The 20,096-nt window shown below is 53.6% G+C and overlaps 1 protein-coding gene across 1 annotated transcript; it reads right to left on the reverse strand.

The window, feature by feature from the left end:
* Window positions 1-9,144: 9,144 nt before the first annotated feature.
* TFPI2 (tissue factor pathway inhibitor 2) lies at window positions 9,145-14,781 on the reverse strand. Its single transcript, XM_074284607.1, has 5 exons — window positions 14,506-14,781; window positions 14,085-14,267; window positions 13,091-13,270; window positions 12,005-12,175; window positions 9,145-10,513 (listed from the first exon to the last, which is right to left on the reverse strand). Exons 1-5 carry the CDS (start codon window positions 14,582-14,584, stop codon window positions 10,443-10,445), a joined length of 684 nt encoding a protein of 227 aa, XP_074140708.1. The 5' UTR covers window positions 14,585-14,781; the 3' UTR covers window positions 9,145-10,442.
* Between the last annotated feature and the right edge of the window lie 5,315 nt (window positions 14,782-20,096).

The following is a 20,096-nucleotide window of genomic DNA, read 5'->3' on the forward strand; positions in this document are numbered from 1 at the left end:
CCCCCAAGTGTGAAAATAATGTTGAAGCATTTTAATAAAAGTTTTGACTTTCAAATCCCATTGCTCCCTGCCCCCGGCACTGAGGTGGTAAGCAGATGTAGTTATAGTGTGCGATCAGTGACAACGTGGTCATGTTAATCCTTTTGTACAAGAAAACTTGAATGAAAGAAAAGAAGGAAGGAAGGAAGAAGAAGGAAGGAGGGAAGAAGGATGGAAGGAAGAAGGAAGGGAAGGAAGAAGGAAGGAGGGAAGAAGGATGGAAGGAAAGAAAGAAAGTGAAAAGTCGCATGTTTCAGTCTGTATTCAAACAATGGCAGCTTCTCTGGGGGCAGAGCGGCGGCTTCCTCGGGAGTCCCTTGGGACGGTCCTGGCTCCTCGGGTCCCTGAGAAGAGCTGTCACTCACCGCTGTCCATCAGATAGCGCTGCGGCTTCTCCGTCTGATGGTCTCCGGGGCTTACCTCACTCTGCGTCAATTCCTAGAAGTCTTTCCAGACACAACAGGCCATCTTGGGGGGGGACACTCGGGCTGTCTATAGCCATGCGAAAGAAAAAGTGCTGCAGATCCTTTAATTTCCATTTTTCCGGTATTTCCCATTTTTATTTGGAGTTTAGAGTTCCGGATTCTACCGTTCCCTCCTTCCTTCCCGTCTCCCCTCCCGGAGACAGTAAGCGATCAGATCCAGGTGACAGATGTGCAACGAGCTCGTTTCCTGTTAGAGAAGTGCACGCGCAAGCGATTCTGATGCTTCCACCACACCCACAAACAGTTTTCATGGAGCGGGAGACGGTGGAATGAGACAAGAGGTTCTGCTCCCTGAAACGAACGGGGAGGCGGAGGAGGCCGCGGACGCCGCGTGACGCTGAGTTTCTGGATGAGGTCACCGCACTTCACCGTCTTTCTTGTTACCAAAGACTTCTCCCTTAGCGGGAGTCATCTCCACATGGGTTTTGTGGAAAAACAAACCACTTCTGGAAACGGGGACCGGTGAGGGGAAGCCAAGGCGGGCTCAGTTATATGGACCATGAGCTCTCGGAACTCATATAGGAATGCACAGAATAAGGTCAAAGCCATGACTGGTGATTGTGCAGCTGACATCAAGTTTGCATATTGAACTCGGAGTAAGGCCTGGGGCTCCCCTGTCGCAGCTAAAGGATAAGCGCTGACACGTGGTGAGCGACAGGTCAGGGGAGGAGACGGAGCCTCTGTGTGTGAGGTGTCCGGCGTGGGGGGGGGACGCGTCCCGGGCAAGATGCCGCCCCCCGCCCCCAGCCCCAACGCCTCCTTCCTGCTCGTCCTCCAGCTTCATGACGCCCCTCCCCATCAAGCAGGCACACGGATGTCCACGCTTACACACAGACAGATATCCACACATATACATAGACACAAATACAAACATAACAGACACATACAGATACACAAACACACACAAAATACAAACATATGCACACACATGCGCACACACACGCGCACACACACGCACACACATGCACACACACACATGCACACACACATGCACACACACGCACACACACACACGCACACACGCGCACACATGCGCACACACACACGCACACACACACGCACACACACACACATGCACACACACACTCACACACACACTCACACACTTATACTTCCCAGCAACTGTTGCAAAACATCAGTTACGGGGAAGCGGGAAAGGAATGAGGGAGGCAGGTCAGTGCCCCCCGAAGCGTCCTTCCCTGAAACGAGGCTGGGGACCTCTCTGTCAGAAGATGGCTTGGTCTGCCGGGGGCCTCTCCCTCCACCTGCCCGAAGCCTCCACTGCAGGCTCTCTTCACGCCTGACTGGGAGACCACCTTCCCCGTCTCTTCCTTTCTGGGGCACAGACACACCGGTCCGTCACTACGCCCCCGAAGAGAAGGGCCAGGCCCCAAGGACTGTGAAGTTCTGGCTGGTGCCTGATTCCCTGGAGACTTCACAGATGTGTCCTCCTCGCCTGCCCCCAGAGCCACCTGGAGCCTGCTTAGGCTCCGGGCTTCGGGCACAGAGGAGCGCTGCAGGGGCTCTTCCTGATGGAGACTGGGCAGCGCCCGCAGGGTCCGAGTGGCAGAGACCAAAGAGCCGGAGCTGGAGCCCAGAGACTGGGGCGGTGACATTCCCGTGTCTCCGGAATCCAGTCCTGGAATGTGGATCTCTACAGAGGATCAGATGGGAAAGTCAGGCTGTGTCTAAAGTACTCTGGGGCCTGGAGCAAAGGAGTGCCTGGTGGATATTCATCCAATCGAATTAAATGACTCAAGGACCGCTGACTCCTTTGCGTTTGAAGTTCAGTTTAATTCAGTTCTGCGCAGGGCCCTCTCAGGGTATTGTACCCATCTGGGCACCATGTTCGAGGAAGGAAATGGGCAGACTAGGGAGCTCAGGACGGGCGCCCCCCAAAGCGTCCCTGAAGGAACTGGGAAAGTCGAGCGCGAAGAAAAGACCAAGCCGGGGCTTGTGAACCAGACTGAAGCTGGAAATGCAGGAAGAAGCCTTCCTCAGACTGGGGGCTTCCCTGCAGCTTCCACGGGGCGGAGTAAGTTACTCGGGAGGCCGAGCGATGGTCGTGGGTGTCTCTCCCATGGAGATCCCATCCATCCCGAACATTTCCTCAGTACATAGACCCGGGCAGAGAGAAATGGAGCACAATGGCTCGGAGGAGTTTGCAAGTTCGGAGGGATCCGTGCCCTGCTCGTGCCGAGGGTGCCGGCTGGGGCCGCCAAGATCTAGAGGGGACAACCCAGCTGGCCGAGTGCCGCCTCCACATCCGCGGGGGATTTCCAGAGAGGAGCCCCACGCCCTTGTGGGGACGACAGAGGGGGGGTGGGAGAAAGCCCTCCTGGGCTGTCCCTGTCCTTAGGGACCTGACTTCCCTTTGCCATCTCGCTGATGGAACCTCCTGGGAAGGTGACCGTCCTCCGTCCCACCCCGCCACTTAGCACAGTGCCCTTCCCTGAGGGGCGGTTCAGAGGAGGCCACCCCACCTCCTGCCGCCTCCCTCTAGTTTCCCTTTTCTCCTTCCTTTCTGGGCCCCAGCCCCTCTGGAGGGCTCAGGGACATTTCTTCCAGGTTCATCGTGCAGAATCCCGTGTGAGGGAGCAGTGAGTCAGCCCTGTGTACTCGTTTCCATGGCACTTTCTGTCCCCGCACTACTCCCACGAGGCCTCCTCTGAGTAAGTGCCCATTTCTGCAGGGCTGGCGGCCCGCTCTCTGAGGGGGACGCCCCTGGCTTTGCCCTCAGCAGAGCATGAGATCCCCTCCAGGGCAGATGTTTTCTCTTACTCATGCACAGGGACACTCCCCGGTGGTCCTCCCTCCTACCCCCGCCTAAATCCTGTAGGACTTAGTAGGCCCTGTTCTCTTCACAGAACTCTGCTCCTGTCCTCCACCAAGTCACAACCCCCAGGATTGAAACAGTCGCTTCAGAACTGTTCCCACAGCAGTCTGGTTTTTTGTGGAGCTGACTCTGGAGCTCCTTTCAAATCTTCTAAACGGCGCTAAATACGTAACCCGACTTAATCCTTGGGACACGTATGAGATCGTGATTCTGCTGGAGTTTGTTCAGCTGTGATGACGCTGAAGGGAGCATGGGATTGAGAATGTGCCTCTTCTAGCCGTTGAGATTAGAATAGGGAGAGAATTATTTCTTTATCTCTCTGACAATTTTGCCTATTAAAAACCTCCTTCAGGACTGTTCTTCTGAATCCTGAATCGGTTCTTAAGTGTAAGAAACTAGGTTTTTGCCTCTATAATTTCTCTGTGGCGGCAGATTTACTTCTGCAGCAGTGACCGACGACACGGACTCTAAGAGGACGTTTTGCACCCAAAACAAATGGAGGGCTGTCCCTCGAGCACAGAAATTAGCTTTACAAGAATAAAATGGGGAAGCTATTGGAAACGCATCTCGCTATTTTGAGGGAATACAAGCCCGGAGGAGTCAGCACCATCTCTCTGTGGCCACGACAGCTGGTATGTCTTAGACGGCACCGAGGGTCCCGAAGCAAGGAAATGAGAGCAGCGCCGACGCCTGCCTTGTCAGGGACAGCGGGCATTCTGGGCTTCTCTCTCGGGGCCACCATTAAGCAAGGATGCTGAGGAGACGGATGGTACCTACAGGAGAGTGAATGGAGGGCAGGACACCTGAGGATCTCACCACCTGGTCAGTCACTGTGGAAGGAACCCTGGAGGGAGGGGGCAGGGGAACCGGCTCAACTATTTGAAAAACAGTCATTGGATCAAGGGTCTGCAATATTTTATTTGACCCTGGAGAACAGCAGTTAATTTTGCAGAGAGGCAAATTTTGGCTTGATTTCAGGGGGAATAAAACCCACCTAACAAGTATTTAATAAAAGTGATTATTGCCTTGAGGGCAGTGGATTGCCTCCCCACCAAGAAGCGTCTTCAGCAGATGCTGGACAACCATGTCTTAGCATGGGGGGGGGGGAGTGGGGGAAGGTTCCTGAAGTCCCTTCCATCTCTGACTTCTGGAGAAGTTTGTGCCCACTGCTCAAGCCGGGCCACTGCTCGGGCTAACAGCGGGTGACAGTGGCGTGTTGTAGTGAGACTTCCCAAGCGCCACTGGGCCTAAGCCACCGAACTTCCCTTCCGCCCGTGGCCCCTGAAACTCCTGCCCAGACTTGTCGTCGCCCACACCTTTACTTCTTTCTCTCTCGTTTTCAATTTCTCTGTCTCTCTCACACACACTCTCTCCGTCTCTCGCTCAACACATGCACCCCCCCCCCCGTGTGCACTCATGAACACGAGCTCACACATGCGCACCTCGCACATCCTTCAGTCCTACTCCTCGCCCCCCAACTCTTCCGTCCTAGGATTCCCCAGGCTCCATCCCAGGCTTCCATCCACACCATCTTCAGGGTCCGCCCATCCTTTTCCCTAACCCTCTTCCACCCCCTCATCCTCTCCCTCTCCCCCATGTTTCCCTGACTGTCTGCCCAGGAACCAGATTCTCCTCTGGACCCTCTTTCTCATTCTGAATTACCAGGTGAACTTTTGTACCATTTCTCAATCTTTAGAAATCTGGGTTTTCCCCCGGATCATCCTCTTCCCAGCCCTGGAGTTGGTCCCTCCCCCCACCTTCCCACCTACTCCCTGTCCTTGATGACCTCAGCATCTGCTCTCTGCCCATCCTCCCTGGTTATGACCACTTCCACGAGTTCTCCACTTCTCTTCCACCAGGGACGCTTTGTACTCTCAAAGGGAAATCAAAACATTTTCCCCTCGGCCGGTACCATGAATTATTTTATGTGGAACTTCTCCAGCCGCTCTGTTTTAATCTTGGAGGAATCCTGGCCCTTCCGGATGGATCAAGCTCAGATGATCGTACGGGTTCCCGGAGGGGCCACGCGCTTCACAGAAGGTTGCCAGTTTAGCAGATTCCAGGACCCTCCAGAGGAGTCCGAACTCTATGGCTCTACCATAAAGATCTAGTTCTGTGTTTGTGTTTGGAATGAAAATGGGAGTCTCCAGAAGCTGAAGGGGTTGCCCTGCTAGCATCCTGATGCTGTTGCCTTTCCCAGATGAATTCAATCCCTCGGGAGTGCTGTGGTTAGAAAGGTCCCAGGGCCCTTGTAAAGATGAGAACTTGGCGAAGAAAGAGAACGCCCCCGTCGGCTTTTCTGGGCTGCTTGAGTCCTTTATGCATTATTTGCTTTTTTGAGCGTTTAATAAAGACTGTCCGATACCCGGTATGTGAAGCGGCTTTGAGTGTGTGTATGGGATCCTGGGACATTTGCGAAAACCCCGCTGTGAAATACGTTCTGAGATTAGCAGAGACGATTCTGTGTGGGAGCTATGCAAGCTGAACAGAGTGATCAGCCTGCGGAAGGAGTGGGGTAGGCAGGGGTTCCAGACTGGGCTTGGTCTGGCCAAGCTGAAGCGTGTGGGCTTCACAGATAGTAAAGAATCGGACGATCATGTGCTCGATGGAGAATCCTCCGCTCCCTTTGCCCCAACCCCTGCACTGAGCTCCCCAATTAGGGGCTTGGCAGCACTCGGTGACATGTTATAAAAGCCCCTAAAACATGGCAGAACTCTGACATTCATCCAGCCAAATCCCCTCTCCTGTGTCTGATTAGGGGAGTTTAGAGACTTGTCTGTGGCCCTAGCCCCCTTTGAGATTCAGATCTATTAGAAAATGGCTTTTGAACGGACCAAGGGCGGTGCACAAGGGCATGTCTCCAACCCTCTGAGTCCTGGTGGAACTGAAACTACGGGGGCGCAGGCTCTGAACCTTTCCCTGGTGCCCTCTCTTCAGTTGGCACTTGCTGCTTCGCCTGTTTTCAGCTCTGTGGAACAAGGAGCGTCCCCCAGCATTCCCCTCCCTCTCCAGCCTTCTTTTGGGTGTTGTCCCCTTTAGATTGTAAGCTCTTTGGGGAGAGGAACTCCTTTCCTTCAGTGAGTTGTGTGCCCATTATGGGCCCCCCTCTGGTGAAAGCCCTCAGGTCTCAGGGCAGCATTCTGTCGTGAGTCTAAAGCTGGCATGGTTTCTGGTTTCTGGAAGGACCCATTTAATGGAGTTTTGCTTGTTCAGGAGTTATCGATGAGACACCGCTCTGGAGGAAGCGTTCCCTCTAAGTTGTTCCCTCTCCCTCTGCCCTGGTCTCCACAGATTGCGCTCAGGAGAAGAGGGGGCCGCGCCCTTCACCATGTCTTTGTCATCATCTTCCTGGTCCCCCTCGATCCTCCCTGTGACCCCCGTGGCTCCCATCTCACCCTCCCCTCCTAGCCCCTTGCTCTCCACATCCAGTCTGTGTATTCCTTGTTCACACTGTCTCTAGCGACCCCACGGCCAGCCCACCTACACTTGGTCCTGTAGCCTTTCAGGGAGCCCACGTCAGCACCACGGCCAGAGGCAGCTGCACATAAGGGAGGTGGCTCACCCTGCCTGGCAGCTGTGGAGGAATCCTGTGGGATGGAGTGACTTTTGCTGGTAGACTGGTCACTCTGGAGAGCCCTTGGAGAACACGAGGGCTGGGAGGCCTGGGTTCAAATCCTGCGTCTCCATTTGCTGCCTTTGCGTCCTAGACCCGAATCTCTACAAAAAGTGCGAGTTAGACTGGAGCACCTTCCAATTTAAATCTGCAAAGCTATGGCCTTGCTCTTCTCAGCGCTTACTCCCTACAAGAGCCGTGGCCACCAGCCTTGACTTCCCCGCAGGTTCATTAGTCCATGACTGTATTACCCGGGGCTTTGTGGAGCGTCTCCTGAGGCGGGGGTCTCTGGCCCCTTTTCTGACCGCCTGGAGGGCAGATGAAGGAGCTGTGTGGTGGCTCTCCTTAGTGTCCATCCCTGGGAGACGCTGGGTCTGGAATGGGGGGCTGCCTCTCTCCAGGTACATGGGCACCCTACCTTGGGTCGTGTGTGTGTGAGTGTGAGTGTGAGTGTGTGTGTGTGAGTGTGAGTGTGTGTGTGAGTGTGTGTGCAAGGCTCCCTTCCTTCACTAGAATAAGCTCCATGAAGTCAAGGAAAGGAAGGAGGGAGCAGTGGGCGTACTGCTGGATCAGGAGAGCCCCGGCTAGAATCCCACCTCCTCTGTGAGGTGGAGTGATGGAACCCCAAAGACCTCCTTACAGATTCCACTAAGACTGTGCACAGAGAGCCCTGGGCGCCTCCACAGGAACGTGGAAATGCTCCCGGAGTCCAACAGCCTGACGCAGGCAAAAGGTCCCTGGGGCTCCTCTCTTCTCCGTGACAGTTTGTGGGTTGGTGAAGGAGGAACGGATGAGTGACCGGTGACCGAGCTGCTCCACCCACGAGGCTGTTCAGGGCCCGAGATGGAGCAACACCTCTCCTTCCTCTCCCCTGGACCCGGCAGTGGGGGTGGGGCAGTCATGGCAAGGATGGTGATTCAGAGGAGTGACCTAAGCCAGGCCGTGGGCCGCTTGCTCTCTGGGCTGCCGAATACTCCCAAGTGCTCTGGGATGGGTGATGGGCCTGTCCTGCTGCCCCCAGCCCTCCCCACTGCTGTTCCTCAGCCTTGCAGCTCTCTGACTCCCTCCTTCTTCAAGATCCAGCTCAGGGGTCCCCACCGCCTTCCCTTCCACAGACACTTGGACACACACACTCACACACACACTCACACGCACATTTATACACTCTCACATACACACACATTCACACACAAACACTTGTATACACACACTCACACACACTCACATACATTCACACACTCACGCTTTTACACACTCATACTCACACGCACACGCTCACACACACACACACACTCACACACACACTCACACGCACATTTATACACTCACATACACCACACATTCACACACAAACACTTGTATACACACACTCACACACACTCACATACATTCACACACTCACGCTTTTACACACTCATACTCACACGCACACGCTCACACACACACACACATGTGCTGTACACACTCCAGTCAGTTTGGATGCAGGGGTCTGAATTCTCAAGCTCTGTAGCCCAAGACGACAGAAGGGCTTTGAAGGGACTTGAGGCTTTCTCGAAGGGAAAGCTCCCTCATTTAGTTTTTCTTGTCTGTACCGAGCAACGGCCGGGACTGAGGAGCCCCAGACCCACTGGGGACATTCCTTGGACAGTGAAAAGAGCAGAAGCCTTGCTTCCAGTGGAGCGCCTGGAGATGTGGGAATGGCCTTGGCCAAAAGGCTTCGTGGTCCAGTCTGGAAGCTCTGCTCTCCTAGAGTCCCTGAGCGTTCTTGAGTAGGTCCCTGGTCCTGCTTGGTGCTCACTTTCCTTCTCTGTGGCTTCTCAGGCAGCTTTCACTCCGGAGCTAGAACTCTGAGGTATTCCATTCAGAAGGGGACCCAAAAAGAGCCATTTGTCACCATGAGCTAATTTAATAAGCATCGTGAAAAGCAAATGCATGTCACAGTCACAGCTTCCTGGGCAGCCCTCTCCTTGGGGCGGATTCGTCTGTTGGCGAGCAGGGAGTCTTGGGACAGCTCCTGAGGCCCCGGCGAAGGCCCCTGGCCTCTGTGCCTGGTGGAAAAGGTCCTGCAGCCCCGCTTTGCCTTCTGGAATTTGCCTTCTGGTGGGAGAAGGAAGTCTGAGGCCGATTTTGCAACTCACTGAAATGACTGAAATCAGTGACGAAGGAAATAGTTTCATTAAAATAAATATTTTATTAAGAACTTGGTGATACTGAAGCTACGTGTTAAATTCAAGTATGATTCTTGGTAGAAAGACCACAACACCTCAGGGAGCGCACTAAAGTACAAACTGTTTAACCCCTCAAAAGGAGGGACTCTCGGCAGGGGAAGAAGGGCTCGAAAAGCTGGGGAATGTCAACTTTTCTGCGTTGGGAAAACAATGCAGAGAGGAGGACGCCCTGGTTGGGGAGGGGATAGACTGGAAGGAATCCAAAGCTCTTCCAGCCTTCAGGACCCTTCCCTTCCTGGCCTCCGGTGCCGTCCCTGTGAATGGGACCACGGACATAACCTCTGCCTTGTTGGCTTTCTGGAAGACAGGTTTGAAGTGGAAAACGCTCCTGGTCGGGGTGGATGGGTGGCGGCACTGACCCCCAGGAAGGGTGGCAGAGAGCTGCTGAGGCTATCCCTAAAGTGGCTCCCTCATTCGCTTCCCCTCCGCCCCCTTGCCGTGTTCACAGTGGCTTCTTGTTTCCATCTGACAATGGGTTCTCTGACTGGAGAAAAGTAAGCACTTGCCCTAAAAGCTCGGCTTTTTGTGCTTTTTCTAACCCTGAGACATCCTTGGAAGAAGAGTATTTCAAGGATGCTTCCCGTGACGCCAGCCTTTTTAATCACAAGAATAACCAGCCTTGCCTGGCATTGGGCATCTTGGGTCTGGTCTGGGGCACTCAAGAGGCTGCTGGTTACCGGGACTCAGACGCCGGGCTCAAAGGTGCTGTACAGCCAACCTCTGCCTCTCCTTCCCCTCCCCTCAGCCCTTCAGCCATTCTCCAGCTCTGGGGCAGAAGCCTTCAGAAAAGCTCCTTTTCCAGCTCCCCCAGGACGCCACCTGGGTCTGACAAGGGCCGGACAAAAGGGCTCTGGTACAGCTTCTGTCTCAGATAGCCCTGAGATGGTTTTCCCCCTCCCCTTCAGAAATCTTCTCCTTGAAAACATGGGACCCACTAGTCTCCTCGTGCTCAAGCCCCCCTCATAGACCCTGCTTCTGAGAGCCCACCCTTCAATGTCCCCAGTCAGTCGCCAACAACATGAACAGAAGAGAATGTAATAGAAGAAGAGGAATGACCTGTAGGGCTCAGTCAAGGACCAAAGAGCTGCCAGTGACAGAACAACACACAAAACACAACGATGTCTGCCGAATCCGAGGAATAAGAGCAGCCCGTCCAGTCCCATGTCTCCAGCGTCCTGTGCGGGGCCAACGAGTGCTGACCTCTCCGCAGGCCAGCCCCGGGGGTCCCAGGCAGGGGCCGGTCACTGCAGCTTCTTGGGCAGCTTCTTGAAAAAACCCAGTCTGGAGACCTTCCTCTGCCTTTTCTTCGAGACTGATAGAAATAAGGACCAGCGATCAGAGGCTCTAGCCTGAAAGTCACCATCCTCCCTGAGATGACCCTTGGCTGAATGGCCCCTTTTGCTTCTGTGGCCTAGTCCTTGACTGGCTGCCTGGCAATGATAATTGCATTTACCCAGCAGGGCCAAGAAACACACCCTGAAATAATGGAGCCAAACAGACAGGGAGGCTGAATTTAGGATCCTCCCCCCGCCTAGTTTTCATTCTCTCTCTCTCTCTCTCTCTCTCTCTCTCTCTCTCTCTCTCTCTCTCTCTCTCTCTCTCTCTCTCTCTGTCTCTCTCTCTGTCTCTCTCTCTCTCTCTTTCTCTCTCTCTCTCTGTCTCTCTCTCTGTCTCTCCTCTCTCTGTCTCTGTCTCTCTCTCAATCTCTCTCTCTCTCTCTCTCTCTCTCTCTCTCTCTCTCGCTCTCTCTCTCTCTCTTTCTCTCTCTCTCTCTCTGTCTCTCTCTCTCTGTCTCTCTCTCTGTCTCTCTCTCTCTCTCTCTCAATCTCTCTCTCTCTCTCTCTCTCAATCTCTCTCTTTCTCTCTCTCTGTCTCTGTCTCTCTGTCTCTCCTCTCTCTGTCTCTCTCTCTGTCTCTCTCTCTCACTCTCTGTCTCTCTCTCTCTGTCTCTCCTCTCTCTGTCTCTGTCTCTCTCTCTCTCTCAATCTCTCTCTCTCTCTCTCTCTCTCTCTCTCTCTCTTTCTCTCTCTCTCTCTGTCTCTCTCTCTGTCTCTCCTCTCTCTGTCTCTGTCTCTCTCTCAATCTCTGTCTCTCTCTCTCTCTGTCTCTCTCTCTGTCTCTCTCTCTCTCTCAATCTCTCTCTCTCTCTCTCTTTCTCTCTCTCTCTCTCTCTGTCTCTCTCTCTGTCTCTCCTCTCTCTGTCTCTGTCTCTCTCTCTCTCTCAATCTCTCTCTCAATCTCTCTCTCTCTCTCTCTCTCTCTCTCTCTCTCTCTCTCTCTGTCTCTCTCTCTGTCTCTCTCTCTGTCTCTCAATCTCTCTCTCTCTGTCTCTGTCTCTCTCTCTCTCTCAATCTCTCTCTCAATCTCTCTCTCTCTCTCTCTCTCTCTCTCTCTCTCTCTCTCTCTCTCTCTCTCTCTCTCTCTCTCTCTCTCTCTTTCTCTCTCTCTCTCTCTGAATCTCTCTCTGTCTCTCCTCTCTCTGTCTCTGTCTCTCTCTCTCTCTCAATCTCTCTCTCTCTCTCTCTCGCTCTCTCTCGCTCTCTTTCTCACACACACACACACACACACACACACACACACACACACACACACACACACACACACACACTGGGTCTGCAGGAGCTTGTGGCTGACCCCATTGGACGCCCACACACAGCCTGAAACCCGTTGCTTCATGGGTGAGGACCCTGGCCAGCGCCTGCGTCCAGCCCGGGTGCAGCAAGGCCGGGACCAGAAGGGGTCCTCAGGAACGCCGAGTCCCCGGACGGGACCAGTGTGCTCCCGCAGCGACTGCTGCCCGTACCTTTCACACAGACTTTGGTGCAGTCCTTCTGGGAGACAAAGTTGTTTTCGTTACCACCACAGCCGGTGTAGGTGAAGGGCTCGCAGCGTTTGCTTTCCCAGTTAAAATAGTAGCGGGGCACATCTGATGAACAAGAGCCCGGATCCAGAGGGCTGAAGCAGAAGTTGGGCCCTTGTGGAAAGAAAGGAAAATCCGGTCAGAAGGTTCTTGACCCCAGACTGAGCCAGCCAAAGGCTGACGACAACATGGAGCCTTCAGCTGTGACTGAAGCTGAGAAAGTCAGGGTGAAAGGGCATGGGGGGGGACCCTGCGGGGAGAAGCAAAGGCCATCGAAGGACCGCTTTCCATGAAGGAAAGCTTCTCCAGGCCTCTCGACCCACATCTGTGCCAGAATGGGCGCGACCACCACACAGCAGCCCCTGCACCGTGTGCAGGGGAGGTGCCCAAGGAAGAGCCTAAAGATCCCAGGCCCCCTTGGCTGGAAGCAGGGATTTCCGAGGTGATCTGGCCCTGAAGTCGGAGCCATAAGTCGCTTTGGATCCTCTCCAGTGACGGGAGAGTCACTCCCTCCGGAGAAAGCCCATCTCTCGGTGCTAGGGAGTGTTTCCTTGCTCAGACTGATCCAAGCTCTACAGCCCAGCAAGGCAGAGGATCATGGAATGACTGACTTCTCTAGAGGGAGAGGGGACAGCTCCCCAACCTTGGACTCCAGGCCCAACGCTGGCCCTTCACAAACTCTTCTCCCTCCCCAGGGCTTTGCGTGGACAACCGGGGCACTGATGATTATGATCAGTGACCTGTGAGAAGACACTAGTAGAGAGCCCCCGATTTCCACGGAGGCTTTTGCACCCCCACGCTCTGTGGTTACCTCTCTGAGGCAGTTGGGAGCGGGGAGTCCTTTTCCTCCCCCCCACCCGCCCACAGCTGGGACTTCTGTCTGCAAAGGGGGAAGGGCAAGGGAGGCTGCTGAAGCTTCTCAGCTCCCGATGACTGAGGACGGCGCCCCCGTGGCCAGCGTTCCTGCCGGCCGGGGATGGAGTCCCGTGTCTCCCGGAGGATGCCGGAGGAAGTTAGGAAATGCCTTACTTTTCGCAGGGCCACAAAAGCTCTCGCACGCCGCAGCATCCGGGAAGCGGTTGTGACTGCCACGAGCCCCCCCGAGGAGCAGCCTCTCGCAGGCCATGGAACTGAGGTTGAAGAAATACTGCTCCCGGTGCCCCACAGGCTCTGTCCCGTTGACTTCCTGCCGGCAGATTTTGGGAACTCCTAGGAAAAGGACATTTCGGGGCGGTTAGGCGGGGAAGACAACAGCCCTGCAAGGTTGGCAGCATATATCGGAGCCGGGCAGCGCTCTTGTCTCATCTCATGGAGCCGTTTTCCAAATGAGGAGAGTGGGGCGTGGGGCGGTCCGGAACGAGCCATGCCACTGTATGTGTGCGTGGGCTGGCACCGGGCTAACTGCTGGCATTGGGAAGGGGCAGAACGCCTGCCTTCCGGGACCTGTCATTCTAACCTGGGGACCACACTATGCGCTCAGCCCCATTGCCTAGGGGCTCTATGGACCAGAAATGGGGGCCCGGGTACCTGGTACCAGCCGTAGGCGGCTCTGGCCCCAGGCAAAGCTCAGTCCCACTGCCCACCGACCAGGGGCTCTGCCCAGTGATTCAGTCTTTCTGGTCAAAGGGAAGGCCACAGTCTCTTCTTCCCTCACAGACCACAAGAAAGCCCCAAGACCCAGGATGGGGAAGATTCCACTTCAGGAAAAAATTAGTATTTTTGAAATCACGACTCGGTTCCTAGAATACACGAGCCATCGGTGCGGCCCGGGGAGCAGCTTGTGAAGCCCCTGGCAAAGGGCTTTCCGCTAAGAGCTCTGGGAGCTGCCCCTTGGCCTCTGCCCCTTCCCGTGCCCAGGGTGGGGCCACGGAGGTGGTGCCCCCCAAGCCTGCCCTCCCGGTTCCGGCAGTGATGACCAGAGCGGGCACGGGGGGGGGGGCTTGGCTGGGGGGGGGCTCAGAGCCGACGCTGGGGAGCCGCTCGGGGCCAGCGGCAGCGGGAGGGGGGGCCGGGTCCCACTCACTCGGAATCCAGCCGCACGCCTCTTGACAGTCGTCCTGCGTGTCGAAGATGTTGTCGTTGCCCTCGCAGCCCCCGTAGATGAAGGGGCGACACTTCTGCAGTTGGCGGTCGTAGTAGAAGCTGGGAATTAAGGCTCGGCAGGGCCCTTCGTCCGGGGGCAGCAGGCAGCGCGCCGGGGGCACTTCTGGGTACGGGACGGAGGCAGGCGTCAGAGGAGGCCGGGAGGCTGCGGCCGAGGGGAAGGGGGGGCAGCGGGGGCGGGGAGAGAAGACCGAGTGGGGGAGGGGACAGAGTGGGGGGACGGGGAGGGTCTGGGGGGTGAGGAGAAGGGGAAGGTTCGGAGGCCGGGAGTGGGATGGGGGCTGGCGAGTCCGGCGCTCAGGACCGCGACCCTCCCCCCCCCAACACGCTGCGGCTCTCACCTCGGGGCCGGGCCTGAGGATCCCCCAGCGTGGGTCCCAGGAGCAGGGCTGAGGACAGCAGCAGCAGGACGGTGAGCATGGCGAAGGCAGCGCTCGGGTCCGAGACGGCGGGCTGGGGTCCGGGGGCCGGACGGCGGGCTGGGGTCCGGGGGCCGGACGGCGGGCTGGGGTCCGGGGGCCGGACGGGCGAGCTCTGGTTCGGGCGCCTGACGGACGGGCTGGGCCGGAGCGCCTGGGTCTCGGTCTGGCCTCCCTCGGGTGCTGGCCGGGCCGGGAGGGGGTTCCCGATTTATTGACGCCGGGGACAGTCTGGAGGTCTGGGCCAGCCCCGGGGCGGGGCGGGCTGGGGCGGGGCCGGGGCCGGGGGCGGACCTCACTCAGCGAACTTGAACTTGGCGCCTGGGGCCCGCCGGAGGAGGGAGGAAGGAAAGGGAGCCCTCGCGCCCCCGCCCGCAGCGAGGTGGGACGGGAGGGGGGTGGGCAAGGCCGCGGGGCCGGGGGGCGGGGCCCTGTGCGGGGCGAGGAGCCTGCGGAGCTGAGGCTTCAGTCTGCCCGCCGGCACTGCCCGCTCTGTGCCCGGCGCGCGCCAGGCTCTGGGGAGACGGGCAGAAGCCGGCCCTTGTTCTCCGGGATGGCCTCAGGAGCGGCCGGTTCGGTTCGGTGTCAGTCACCCCCAGTTCCCGGCGGCGGGCGGTGCAGTCTCCGGGCCTGCCGCGGTGGGGAAACTCGCCCCAGGGAGATCTGGACGGGCCCGCTCCGCCCCAGCCCTGGTTTCTCTCCCCTCCCCCATCTCGCTTCCAGATTTCGGGGAAGGGCCGTCAAAGAGGCCGGGGGGGGGGGGCCTTTCCCGGGGCCGGGGGGGCGGGGGGCTGCGCCTCCCTTTGCCCTTCCCGGCAGCCTCGTCACCGGCTTCCCCACCGCCGCGGAGGAGGAGGACTTCAGCCTGAGCCACCCTCCTCGGGAAGCCCACCAGTGGAGAGGAAACAAGGGGGCTGCGGGGGGTTCGTGGGGAGTGACCTGGGCTGGAAACCACCTGGCTGCTCATTAACTGCCCAACTCCTCCCCTAGCCCTTCGTGTCCTCCAGAAAACACATGGTGGGGTGGACTCTGGGGCCCCAGTGGTCCACTAGCCTTAAGACGCTGTAGTCCCAGACGCTTTGGGGGAGGGGGAGACAGGAGGACGGGAAAAGCTGGGTTTCCAGAGTTTCCAGTAACCTCGCTAATTTCCCCGGATTTTATTCAAATGGATTTATCAAGTGACTGACTGAGGGATGGGTTAATCGGCTGCTCCCCCTCCCTGCCAGTCAAGCTCCCTTTGCCCCAGGTCGCCTCCCCACCCCTGCCCTGTCCGGGAAAAGTGAGTGAGAGAGCCATGCAAATTCAGAGGGCTTAGCCAAGTTGAGAATTGTGTGCCATCATGGTGCTTCCTGATATGGTACTAGCAGATTTCTGGGCTGAAGGGTCTTAGAGACAGGTATGCGCAAACCCATCAGCATGGGAGGTATTGCACAGCACATAGCACTAAGGCTCAGGCTATTAGTGATGACTCTCCCCCAGTCAGTGCAGGATCGATGGGGTGTGACAAACAGGAATTGTACATGCAAGTAGTGATATAACAAACAATATGAATCAACATGGTCTTGTAAAAGATTTCCAGAAGTCCTAGAAGGAGGTTATGTAAACATCAGTCACACATACACGCCTTCTTCAACAACCAAGACCAGTCTATTGTCCATTGCTTAACGTTTCAGGGAATCCAATCCCCACAAGTTTTTGAAATCCTGCAACAGTCTTATTATGTGTTAGGGAATCCAATGATTCCTGCAGATTTTGAAATCCTACAACAGTTTTATCATGTCTCAGAGAATCCAGTGATTCCTGAGGGTTTTCAAGTCCTACAACAGTCTTATCATGTCTCGAGAATCCAATGATTCCTGAGGGTTTTCAAGTCTAACAATTTTTGATGTCCATGAGTCAGACGCCATAACTGCCAGGCTCTTTCAGTGGGGGGCACAGTCAGCAATGGAACCGCTCGATGTTTCTTGGGTCTTCTCCTTCTTTTCAAGGGTCTGCTCCATCTCTCTCCCATGGACAAGGCAAATATGGCTCATGGGCACCCATCTGATTCCTTCTCAATCTGTGGAGATACAAGCATACCCTCTCCCCCAAGCAGTTAACCTATCTGGTCCCTTCCATTCACCACTTTCTGGGTCTCTCCACATCACCTGGCAATTATCTAAAGATAGTGGAGCTGCTCACACTGGACACTGCCCTTCTGGTGGGTTATAAAACCTGTCTGCCGGAGCCAGTGCATCTGTGTCAAAAATCAAGAAGTTAATAGTATAAAGGGCTAGATTTAGAAGTTCTCTAGGGTTACCTGTCACTCCTCTTTTCTTTTGTTTTTGGAGGAGTGTCATAATGTCTCTGTTTCTCCTCTCTACTATTGCCTGTCCTTGAGGATTAAAGAGTATGCCCGTGGTAGGTAAAATCTTATACTGTGCACAAAAGTGTGCAAAATGTTGAGAAGTATATGCAGGTCCATTGTCTGTTTTTATTGCTTGTGGCACACCCATAATTGCAAATGCTTGTATAAGGAATTCAGTGACCACTCGGGTTGTTTCTTTTGCTGCTGGTATTGCAAAAGTGAATCCTGAAAAGGCGTCTACCACAACATGGTTAAAAGTCAGATGACCAAAAGATTTATAATGGGTCACATCCATTTGCCAAATTTCATTAGGCCTTAAACCATGAGTATTCTTCCCTGGAGGGAGTATAGGAGTATAGGAGGCAAGCTGTACAGGCTTTTATTATGCTCCTAGCTTCTTCTCTTGTTATTCCAAATTGTAAACATAAAGCTCAGGCAGCCTGATGATATTTAGAATGAGATTCTTGGGCTTCCTGAAATAAAGGATTATTGGCCAACATGGTTAGAAGGCTATCTGCCTTTGAATTACCATCAAAAATAGGACCTGGAAGTCCACTATGAAAGTAGACAAGCAAGATATAAATCTTACCTGGATGCTTTCTCACTTGGTCTTGAAGTTCCTTAAAGAGCTGATATATATTGAAAGTTACAAATTTTATTTATATTATTTGGGCTGTGGCAATTCTTTGTACATCTACTGAATAGGCCAAATAATAATAAGTAAGAGCTAGAATGAGTGCATACAATTGATTCTGCCGAGTGGACTGAAAAGGAGTCCTGATTACTCTATAGTTAAGTCATGAGAGTATACAGGGCAAATATTATGTTTGGATGCATCTGTAAAGATAGTTGGTCCTTAAGAGGAACTTTAGAGACCTTTTCTTCAAGAATCCATCGCCAATTATGCAATAGTCTGCTTATCTTTAATGTAGACCTGTGTATAAAATTTGGAGCCATGGCTAATAAAATTTGCCACTCTGGGATGGTTTCATAGCACACATTAATTTGTGCGTTAGTATAAAGGGTGTATATCTTGTCAGGACTTATCCCAGATAATTGTAATGCTCGTTTAATGGCCTTTAATAAAATTCTAGCCACAAGCACTGGGTAAGGAGTAAGGCTTTGTTCTGGTTGTGCTGGGAGGTTCATCCCCCCTATCATACTGTCTCCTTGACGAAGGATATCTGTGGGTGCCTCTTGTGTAAGCAAAAACTGATATTTCCAAGGGTTTTTGAGTGACTCTTTCAACCACATTGGATAAAGCCAGTTCAACTTATCTCAAAGCCTCTTGAGCTTCTTTTGTAAGCTGGCGTGGTGAGTTTAAAGCACTGTCTCCCCTTAAAATGTCATATAATGGTTGCAATTGATAGGTAGTCAAGCCTAACACTGGACGCATCCATTGGATATCTCCTATCAATTTCTGGAAGTCATTTAAGGTGTTTAGCTTCTCTATTCTTAAGGAGAGTTTTTGTACTGTAAGCACCTTAGGGTATACTTCAAATCCTAAATATTGAAAAGGAGCATGTCTTTGAATTTTTTCTGTAGCTATATGCAGTTTGTAGTACTTTAGTGTTTCCATGGTCTTTTGTAGACATGCTTCTAACATCTGTTCCTCAGGTTCACATCCCAATATATCATCCATGTAATGTAACAATATTACTTTTGGAAATGCTTTTCTTACTGGAGCAAGAGCAGCAGCAACATATATTTGTCATATAGTAGGGCTGCTTTTCATTCCCTGTGGCAAAACTGTCCATTCATATCTTTTATAAGGTTCAGCTAAGTTAACGCTGGGCACTGAGAGGGCAAATCTTTTCATATCTTCCTTATCTAGAGGGATAGAATAGAAACAATCCTTAATGTCTATAACCCACAGAGGCCATTCTCTAGGCAACTGAGTAGGAAATGGCAGTCCAGGTTGAAGAGTTCCCATAGTTTCCATCTGTTCATTTACCTTTTAAAAATCATTCAACATCCTCCATTTTCCAGATGTCTTTCTTACAACAAATACTGGGGAATTCCAAGGACTTAGAGAAGGTTGTAAGTGTCCTTGGTCAAGTTGTTCCTGTACTATGTCTAATAAGGCCTAAATTTTATCGCTACCTAAGGGCCACTGTTCTATCCACATTGGTGTATCAGTTTTCCACTGGACAGGAACAGGTGAAAGTGTTGGCAGGCCTTCAATAGCAGCCCTGCCTAAAAAACCGAAGTACTCATTTTTAACCCTAATTGTAAAATGTCTCTTCCCCACAGATTGATGGGGAGTTTTTCAACTATAAAAGGAGTAAAAACTCCTATTTCATCTTCAAATATCCATTTCAAAAGGATAGCACTAACTTCAGCTGCTATTGATCCTCCTACACCAGACATGTAGGTGTCTGCCTTAATCTTTGGCCAGTGACTGGGCCAGTTGGCACCGCTAATGACTGTACTATCTGTACCAGTGTCTACCAATCCTTCTAATGGTATGCCATTTATATAGATAGTGAGCATAGGTAGGTCAGCTGTCACAGCTGCTGTGCAGTATATTCCTGAATTTTGCTGCTTGGAGTCAGAATCTGGACGACTATCACCAGGTTGCTTATTAGGAGTCTGTATCAGTAAACCTGATGCTGCTATTTCTCCTTCTTGATAAGTTACACATTGTCTACCTGTGTTAGTGACTGAGAAACCCCACTTCCCCACATCCAGTGCATGGATGGACACTGTTTTATAAGCACTCTCAGGAGTCAAGCCTACTGTATCTGGAGGCAAGGGATCCATAGGCTGGAGAGGAATCGATTTCCCCTCTCAAGGGGGTATCTCAGTTGTTCCAGCTGCATACAACTCTATTCTCCCCAATTGTAATCCCTTTCTTCTATCAGGTTGCTTCCTGGTTGATTGATTGTGTAATCCCTTTTTCCCATCAGATGGCTTCCTAGCTCATTGGTAATGTCTGGGTACTGGACTTGTAGGCACTCTCTGGGTATAGCATCGGCTGCCATCATGCCCCAAGTATTTTTTGCCTTGGGCCCCTCATCCCGTTTCCCTGAATCAGTCTATACTCTGATGCCCAATGGAAGCTGCTGTTGCATTTTGGACATAGGATGTCGGGTCTTGTTCTCCCATCCTGTTTTCTCACTCTGTCTCTATGCCAGCATTGAGCTTTCAGATGCCCTACTTTGCC

The sequence above is a fragment of the Sminthopsis crassicaudata genome, chromosome 1, assembly GCF_048593235.1.
Source record: "Sminthopsis crassicaudata isolate SCR6 chromosome 1, ASM4859323v1, whole genome shotgun sequence".
Lineage (NCBI taxonomy): Eukaryota > Metazoa > Chordata > Mammalia > Dasyuromorphia > Dasyuridae > Sminthopsis > Sminthopsis crassicaudata.